Raw genomic sequence first — 10,355 nt, 5'->3', positions numbered from 1 at the left:
ATCGTATTAGCATAATGATTGACTGGTAAAATTGGCAAGTCGATCTGAAACTCCTTAAAGAATTTAATTTGTAAAATATGTGACCATTTGAAAGAAGCTCACAGATTTTTGATAAGTAAAAGTGACCAACACACATAATCACTTTTATTAAGATCCAAAGAATTGACCAAGTAACAGTTAGTCAATTTCACTTGTAGGTGATGTCACCAGTGAAAAGTTAGTTAGAGTTAGTAGTTAGTAAGTTAGTAAGTTAGTATACGTTTTGTGTTTGACAGATACGGTTTTTTTTTTTTTAAAGTTCATTAATAAAATTTATTCTTTAGATTATTACGTAACACTTCTTAATTATTTGTTCTTTTTCATTAATTTTGTATTTCTGTGTTTATTTAACCTTCATAAATATGAAAAAATTGATTATTGAAATAAAAAAATCACAAAAACATAATTTATGGTTATAAAATAAAATACTACCTCCCTCAATGAACGAAACAAAAATGATTATCTGACAAATTTTACAGGTAAAATTGACTAAGTTTTTTTTTAGGAAGTGGAATCCAGCCTTGTGTATACACATTCGGGCATACAAAATATTATATTAACAGTATTTTAAAGTAAATGGCATTTTTATTACTGTGATATATTGGTATTAATGTATTGCCAAACGTTGGGAATCATTGTTCGTGTCCGCTCAGTAAACCAATCACTGCATCGTTATCAGAAGGGTCAACAAAGTAGGATGTTTGGCTCAGCAAACATGACAGTGTACATCGGAACCTCTTACGCGACGGAACAAGAGGTTGTACGCAAACTTGCGTACGCGTACCTACTGACGTACGTACTCTTGAATATAACTACCAACTACCAACTACCACCCGCGAACCCGCGTACTCTAGGATTAACCGCCGGCGTACATATTCGAAGTGCTTGATGCCCCTATATCGCTGTCGACAAGCAAACATGTATGAATAGTGAGTTGTAAGTGGTTTTGGAGTGAATTTCAATATGATCTACTTTAAGGAAGGGCAGTAAAAGCTGTGAACAACTTTTAAGATATTTTATACGTTCGCCGACTTGTATATCATTCATACCATTAAATGAATCTTGGTCATAACACTTCTTTAGTAACAACACCCCGCAAGTCATTTTTGTTATTTTTACATAATCATCATTCCTTTTCCGCACCTAATTTTCAATTCGTTTCAACAATGTTTGAGTATTTTCAAATGCTTGCAAACTGGCTGAATTTATTTCAACAGAGAGGGAAACATTTTCGAGAAGGGAATATGAAAGTCTAGGTAAAACCTATCATTGGCTGGTTTAATTGACCACTTTCCACACTGTATAACATTCACCATTCTACCCATGTTTGAACATCCACATTTCCTCAATTCTTCCATCTGTTGACCTTTGTGAAGTGAAGGAGCTAAACTATTATCACGTGGGTGAGATTCATCCGGCTGAACCAAATTACCTACTAGGCAACGATTTAAATATGAATAACTCCCTAGGGAGGAAATCCAGCCAGTTTGCAAGCATTTGGACACACTCAAACGTTGTTGAATTAACTACCTGGTAAAACAAGAAGTATAAAAATCGAAAATTGTTTTCAGGCGTTGCCTAGTAGGTGATTTGGTTCAGCCGGATAAATCTCACTCGCATAATAAAGGTTTTAGCTTCTTTACTTCACAAAAGTCAACAGATGGAAGAGATGAGGAAAAGTGTTTGTTCAAACATGGGCAGAATGGTGAATGTTACATAATGTGTAAAGTGGCCACATAAACCAGACAATGACAGGTCATAATCCCTGTAAATGCCTAGACTTCCATGTTCCGTTCTCAAAAATGTTTCCCCCTCTGTTGAAATAAATTCAATTTATTTATTCATATATATATATACATTACAAAATGGAAAATCTTAATTCATGCATACAGAAATACTGAAAAGAAAAACGTAAAATTAAGAATACATAAAATAACATAAAAGGATACATAATTTATTCATAAATTAGCCACTGATGTAATTGAAGACAAAGAACTAAAACTTGAAAACAATTGTAGTAAACATGGACACAATACGAGAATATCAGAAAAATATCATATACAACCATGGACTGAAATTATACAATAAACTACCAGACAAAACTAAGCAAAAGACTCAGACAACCCTTACAAAACATGTTAAAAATATTATCATTAACCGTAAGAATGTGAATTTCAAAAGTCAAAACATTTTGTTGTGTAACCCGTAAGGGTTTATCAATGAAATTTCAAAATAAAAAAATTATATCCAGATATTAATATGTTAAAAGAGTAAAAAAATCTTGTAATGAAAAACTCCTCCAGAGACGTGAAAAATGTCAATGTCCAAAGAAATATTGTTCAACATGGATATAGCCCTTCCAACAGAAGGCTTCCGATTTTCAAACAGATGTATATATCATTTGATATTTAATTATCAGTACGGCCATGTATGAAGCAAAGTGTAGTCACATGCACAAAATAATAATTCCTAGATTAATCACTCTTTAGGGGTTAAGTTTCAAAATAGCACCCCACTGTAAAATTGTTCTAAGAAATTTGAAACAAACGATTATTCCAACTTTCGAAATAGCGAATTTCATCATGCTGTCTCTCTCGGTCTTTCACGTTTTCCGCTTCCTCAATACTTTAGCTGTTCTTTGGCTCTCTGTTGGCTCTAGATACCAAAGCAGCATCCCTTTCTTGATTTTGTCAACAATACTTGCCTCAGCCTTGCAAAATACACGGATCTTAACCTTTTCTTATTTATTTGTTTGTTTACAATTATATTTTATTTACATTTAGAGGAACACAAATCCCAACCCCATGGGACCAAAGACCTGCATTGAGTGGGATTGAATAATCTTTAACAGTAGAGCATAACAAATTTAGTGCAGTGTACGTACCATCGTTTTACCACGAGTCTCCTGAGAGATGGGATTTCGACAGAATTTAGCCTACTTCTCTCCGCTCCCGAACATGAACTGTCATTTTGCCCAAATATTGCCTTAACAAATAACCTGTTATATTAACATATTACAACAGAGATCAAGAACATTTAAGAGAAGGTAATATAGAAGTCTGGGTATCTACAAGACTTATGACCTGTCAATGGCTGGTTTAAGTGGCCACTTTACACACTGTGTAACATTCACCATCCTGCCCATATTTGAACATCTATATTTCTTCAATTCTTTCATCTGTTGATGTTTGTGAAGTGAAAGAGCTGAAACCTTTATTTATGCGGGTGAGATTCATCTAATTGAATTATTTCACCTACATACTAGGCAACGCCCTAAAATGTTATTTTTTCAATTTCTATAATTCTTCATGGACCAGGTGGATTTATCAACAATATTTTGAGTTTGTCAAAATTTTTGTAGACAAGGACTGGATCCAACTCCCTGGGGAGCTGTTTTTATTAACATATTACAACAGAGATGAAGAACATTTAAGATGAAAGAATTAAAGGAATATAGATGTTCAAATATGGGCAGAATGGTGAATGTTACACAGTGTGAAAGTGGCCACTTAAACCAGCCATTGATAGGTCATAATCCCTATAGATGCCTTGACTTATATATTACCTTCTCTTAAATATTCTTTATCTCTGTTGTAATATGTTAATATAAACAGCTCCCCAGGGAGTTGAATCCAGTCCTTGTCTACAAAAATTTGGACAAACTCAAAATATTGTTGAAATAACCTGTTGATTTTAATGATAGTTAATTCATTTTGGTGAGATATTTCTGAATCGTTTTGCTTTGTTTATAATTGTTTTATTTTAATAGGTGCGAAGGTTTTCACGGTCACTGTTATCAATGTGCTTATTTTTTGGGTGATACCGTGTGTGTTGGATTTGTTCCGACGTTTCGGCTACCAAACTGAATATTGTTTTATTTATTCGATTTTTTTTTCAAATATCCGTCTTTTTCGAGAACTCGCGTAGTAAGCACGAAGAACTAAAACATTCGAGGTATTTTGTATTTTTTCGATAATATTTTCTCAACAGAAACAAACGAAAAAACTTTAAAAAAAAACTAATAATATCGTGTGGCCAGACCTTAAAGTAATAATTGAATAGAGTCGCGCATACGGAGAAAAACTATTATATGATTGTTGACCGCGAAGTTAGCTACAGATTACAGTCATACAACGGGCCGTAGGTACTTGGATTGAGAATTGCGAGAGCAAACCGAAACCGTCCATTACACGTTTGTTGTTAAACTAAAAACCAAACCAAAAATTTGAAACGCTTTTGCTCTATGCAAAGCAATAGAGCTTAAGGGCTTCTCGAGAGAATTATTACTCTGAGACCTGACAATGGAATCATCTCCCGTCCAATATCAAATATAATAAATTTCTTCTCTTCTTCTTTTCCACATCTGTTCCTAAGTGGAGCATGTGGACATCACCAGTTGCCTCCAGGAGACCCTATCAACAACCAACACTCTCGCTTCTTCCCATGTCAATCCAGCGTCCCTTAATTTCGCCGAATAAAGTCTAAAGATCGTAAAAATAAAGTCTAAAGATTGACGGCCTTCCAGGACGGCGTGATCCCGCAGGTTTAGAAAAGAGGCAACCTGGGTTCAGGTTCTCTTGAAGTATGCGCAGCACGTGTCCAAGCCAGATGCACCGCCGCATCCTCAAGACGCTCGTTATAGGAGGCTGCTGCGTCCGTTATCGAACTTCAATTTTATTTATAAAATCGAACCACCTTATACCTAATATTCTTTTCAAGCACTGACTCTCAAAACTCAGAAGTTTGGTGTTTTCAGCTTTGGTAAGGTGCCAAGATTCGCACCCATATACGAGAACTGGCATTATACAAGAGTTGAATAATCGGCATTTCGTTTTGACCGAGTATAGACTAGAGTTCTAGACAACACGCATCATGTTAAAAATTGCTTCAGCAATTCCTAGGCGGGTTGCGAGCTCTTTATGCATGCTTCCATCCTCAGTTAAGTATTTAAAGCTGTCAACTTTCTTAATCCTCTGTCCATTATTATAGAGAGGCTGATCGGGGTCAGGACAGGATTAGTTGCACATAATCTGAGTCTTTTTTGTATTAATATTAAGATAATAAATTTAATATACAGTATCTCTGTATAAATCGTGTCTGAAAACGTTTTCAGTACATTACCTTAAAAATGAATATCTAATTTATTTAACTTTTTGTACAAAATGTAAACTGTACATTGGAGACCTCAATTCATCACTGGGAAAAGGAATAAAAAAGAAAGATATAAGGAGGAGAGATTAAGAAAGAGAAAATATATGTGTATTCAGACGTGATTTAAACTGAGAAACTGTAGTAAGTACCTAGTAACATATTCATAATGAATGGGAGATGACTCCACAGTCGAGCCACATGGTCACTATATGAGTTAGATAAGAAAAAGGAATTATAGGTGGGTATTAAGAGGGTACTTTGAGAATTAGAACGACCAATACGACGATATCAAATCCAAGATCACAGCAGTCGCAAGCATACTACATAGATTTAGAGAAACTCTTCCCATCTCACTACTACATGCAGTGTACTATGCAATGATTCACTCACACTTATAGTCCTTAAAATGTAACATGATTAGAATGACAATTGTCTAAAAAAGTGACGATATAACTTTGTAGTAAAGTCAAAAGAGTTATTTATATTGACACACGAAAAATCATTTGTATCTGGCGTGTTAATTTATTTGTTTAATACAATGCTTGAAAAATAAATCAACATTAATATATAAAATCAGCTTTAAAACTAAAATAAACCTAATTATTAACAGCGTTCTTATAAGGTTACATCATTTTGCAAAAACGTTAGAGATGGGACAAATTGATCAATGTAAATTGATCGGATAAAAAAATAGTTCATTTGATGTTGTTCATGAAAAAAGTATAATTGCCTTATTTTTTGGTGAATAATTGTGTTAAACACACTATAAAAGGCTTATTTTTATATCAATTTTCGGAAACAGAGTTTCATGATTGCATGAAATAACTGATAAAATCGATTTGATTAGTGATCAGTAATTTCCTATCACTAATGAAATTAGTTTGACAGCTGTCATTCTAATCAAGCTATATTTTAAGGACTATAGTGTATTTATCATGCATATGGGGCAATAAGAAATACACGAGTATATAATATTCCAATAGAAATGCACATATAGACATTGACAAACTGACCCGCATTTTACCTTTTAGCATTAAACTCGTACCTTATTACGAAATTGCATATACACATATTCAAATCATAAGTAATGTATTTATCTTAAGGCCCAAAATGAGTTATTGTAACTCATGTACATGCAATGTATTTTGATATAAATGAATAAAAAAAGAGGTAAACTATGAACTGATAAGCGTTGAAATTTTTCACGGTAGGTCTATGAAATACAATGAACAAAAGTGAGAGGGAGTGATGGTCTCTCCCCTGTCTAATTTAGAGCCATTTTAGTTGCCTACGATAATCAGAAATGTGGTCGTATTTCCTAAGACCAAAAATATACCTTATCCATGTATTCTGAAGTCAGACAAGTTTATCGAGTTGCTCACAGCTTATATCAATCATGGAAACTGGAAACATCAGCGTAATCTAAAATAGGTAGCAATAATGCTTGTACAAGCACGAACGAATATGATGTATACACATGCTTGTTACTTTATCTGATATTTTTTTTTATCCACAAATGTATTGAAATCTTTTTTTTATTTTTTATTTTTTATTAGTTGGTTGAAAGAAATTGTAATTTGTCAATACCCATGTTAGCTAATATTCAGACAAAATTGTACGGAAAGAAATAAACTTCATATTCTAGTAAAATTCAGAAAGAATTCTAAACACATTTGGACAAACCTACTCAAAATATGTATTACAAATAGTATGTACCTGGGTTATATAAAAAATATTTAAATATTTATAATATTATTTATTGTTTTAGGTGACATCTGTTGATAGATTTACAAAACACTATCAGAGAGACGAATATCAACTAAACATCTTTAGTTCTGAAAAATCCCGCTAGATGGGATCATTGCCAAAAATGGTTTCCTCTGTGAAATTTGACTTAGCCATCATTATAATATTTCAAATTATCCTCATTATTCTTTACGGGTTCCTGGCTGATTATGATAAATCTGCCAACGCCTCCATCCCTAGGAACAAGCCGAGTGAAATGAATTCGAATTATGCTAGTAAGTATTTACACTATTTTCAACATACATATGCATGTAAAAAAGCGGAATAGTGAACCAAAATTCCGCGACTAAATTAGCATGTATGGTAAAAGTACCATTACACGTGCTAATGTAATTATGTAAAAATATAATCATTTATTCTAAATAAAACAAAATTAGCATTTTTAATCATTATTCCTGTCTGGGGAATTTAAAGTAACAAAATATGTATTAAAATAAAATATTCTAAGAGGTTATATTGTTGCTACATCAAACCAAAACCTTTACCTACTCATAGTAAAAATAATACGTGTGAAAAGGTCACGAGTCAAAAGTGTTCATATGAAATAGGTTAACCCTGGGGTATACCAATACCGTAAAGCCATTTTGTGGATTTTTATCATTCGGGTTGTTATAATAGGTTTTGGTGATTAAAACGAAGAAGAATATGGCAGGTTTAATTTAATACATTTCATTTATCAAACCAACTTTATCATCATCATGTCCGCTCGTCTCCGAAATTCTGACGTAAACTGCCGACGAACAGTCAGCAGTGGACGTCCAGGACGTCGAGAACCTGATGTCTTGTAAAGTAGGTAAGCATGGTTTAGGCTCTCAGGAAGCATCCGCAGTATATGGCTCAGCCAACTGTATCGCCTCCGCTTGATAGCAGTTTTAACCGGAGTTTTCTGCGTCCATTCTCCTATTTCTTAATTCGTCACAAAGTCAAACTACCGCACACCCAAGATTCTTCTGAGACCCTTTTTCTCAAAACTCAGTATTTTGCAGTTTTGGGCCCTAGTGAGGTGCCACAATTCGCATCCGTAGAGGAGAATAGGTGTTATGCAGACTTTATATAGGTGGCATTTGGTTTTCCACTGAGTAAATATTCGATCTCTAAAGAGCCTTCATACTTTTGAATATGGTGCACACTACCAGTTATTTTTGAACTGGTAGTGTGGCTAGCTAGTAGCTAGCTGCCAATTTCTGTAACATTTACTCCCAGGTATTTGAAACTCTCGACCCATTCGATGATTTATTTTGTCAGAGTCAGGGAATTTTTGACATCAATGCACAAAGTATTATACAATACGTCGGTTTTTACAGTATTGAATTTTAAACCCATGCATGCGGAGTTCCTGTTTAGCTTAGTGATCTGAAGACCCCCGACTGAATCGTCAATTATAACCGCATCATCGGCATACTCTAAATCACAGAGTTTTTGAAAGGTCAAGATGGATATTCATTGATCTAGTGGATTAAGTCCTTAAGGATTATAAAAGGAACGGTGCAAGGACACAACCTTGCTGAACTTCGGTGGTAACCTCAAACCAATCTGTGACAACATCGTTAATTCTAATTGCTTTTACTGCTTAAATCTTAAATATATTTCATGCCAAAAGCATAGTTGATAAATTCTTGACCAATCACGAACAATGGCTTTTAAAAAACATGGTTTTGATTCTATTACACAAATCAAAATAGTGTCCGTTTGCCCCTGTTTGTTGATGTTCATTTACCCCGGGAGGTAATATATTTATGTTTGTGGTGTGAAACAAAGGTACTAGCCATATCATTTTATCACCATCTCATTGACACGAAATTCACTATTTTCAGTTTTTGTAAACACAGTATTTTCAATTGGAGTTTTAAAAACATCGGTAAATATGTGTTATAAGCACTTACCCACTTTATCTCAGTTGTCTTGAATAGTAACCAAAAAATTATATTAAACTACCTGATGTCGACCAATTGCCATATAGCGCCAACGAGTTTATTTTGTATAATTTGACATAGCAAACGGCTGACTATAGGCAAGAGGCGGTCAAAAACCTTAGCTGTGTTGGTATGCCTCCCTGTTGGTTTGCCCCAGATTGACCCTAATTTAAATATGAACTTGGTTGGGTTGCTAGCTTTTATGACGATTTTTGATCTGCTCCTTTTGGTATTAATGTCTTTATAATATATACAAAAAATCTATGCGGATTTATCTTCACTCCATTTCCTTATATATATTTTTTTACTCATTTGATGGTTAAAAAGGCTTCAGAACCCCAAATAAAAATATTTTTTTTTATTTTATTCATTTTTTATTTTAAATTGTGATGATGCAATTAAGAATGAAATATATGATAAAGCAGTTTTAACTAAATACTGTTTTATTTATGTTTCAGCTAATGAGTAAAAATGAGATCACATTATGTATAATAAAACGGTTATAAGCTTTTGCTTTAGAGCAGTAGAGTCAAAAACACGCGTCCAGGGTTCTGGTTATATTTCACAAACAGAACTGTATTCTTCATCAATATTTTATTGAAATAAACGGCACTTAGTGCCTTTAACATATTAGTTACAAATACAGTTAAATATACATACATGTAAGTATAATTATAAGTAATACAGAGCATTTAAAACAATTAATTGACTAATTAAGAAAGTCTAAAATATAAACAACATAACAAAAAATATTACCAGCTATAGAATTATCGATAAAAAATTATAATTTGGTAGTAGAAATACTTTGAACCAGTTAAAAAAAACCAAGAAAACTGATTTTATTATTAGGTACTAAACGATAAAAATAAAAATAAATTATATGTTTTAATATTTAAAACTAATACTTACCTAAGTATTTGTTTAAATAGTATATATTTATATATAAAAAAAAAATAATGATTTTTAAAAATATATAAAGAGAATTTAAATGTAGTACTTATAAATAAAATCAAGAAAAGAAACGAAAAAATAAAAAAAAACAATTTAAACAATTTTGAACAGTATTAACAAATAGTTATCTAGAACCCATGAAATACAGGAGAAGAGCCGTTCTACATGAACTAAATTTCACGTGCATGAGTCACTAACGTCTTGGTACTCATTGCCTAGAGTGTGAAGTCTATTGATGACTGCACTTTTACCATATATGATGTCGAAGTATTGTTGCCACAGTATTGGTAGGTTTGCCGAGTTGTCCTTTTCGGAACATTAAAATTAAATAGTGATAAAATTAAAATTAGTGGGGTTATGAATATTGTTAGTACCTGAATAAATAAATTGTAACAAAATAATTTAAATACTGAGGAAATTTTTTTTTTACGTTTGAATACAAGGAAGTAATGACTTAAAAATATAGGTACGTCCTATAAGCCGGAAATATAAAAG

At 32.9% G+C, this 10,355-nt stretch overlaps 1 protein-coding gene across 1 annotated transcript in view; it reads left to right on the top strand.

The window, feature by feature from the left end:
* The first annotated feature begins 773 nt into the window (after positions 1–773).
* The window catches only part of LOC148280866 (ammonium transporter Rh type A-like), a 32,764-nt gene continuing 23,182 nt past the window's right edge, over positions 774–10,355 (top strand). The window contains exons 1-2 of the mRNA XM_088227675.1: positions 774–975; positions 6,959–7,211. Of these exons, the coding sequence (XP_088083801.1) occupies positions 7,043–7,211 (169 nt within the window). The 5' untranslated portion in view covers positions 774–975; positions 6,959–7,042. The remainder of the gene's footprint in view (positions 976–6,958; positions 7,212–10,355) is intronic.

Source organism: Micrasema longulum, unplaced genomic scaffold (assembly GCF_059751315.1).
Source record: "Micrasema longulum isolate JH-2025_06_02 unplaced genomic scaffold, ASM5975131v1 h1tg000522l, whole genome shotgun sequence".
Classification (NCBI taxonomy): domain Eukaryota; kingdom Metazoa; phylum Arthropoda; class Insecta; order Trichoptera; family Brachycentridae; genus Micrasema; species Micrasema longulum.
This window is presented reverse-complemented; position numbering and strand designations above follow the sequence as displayed.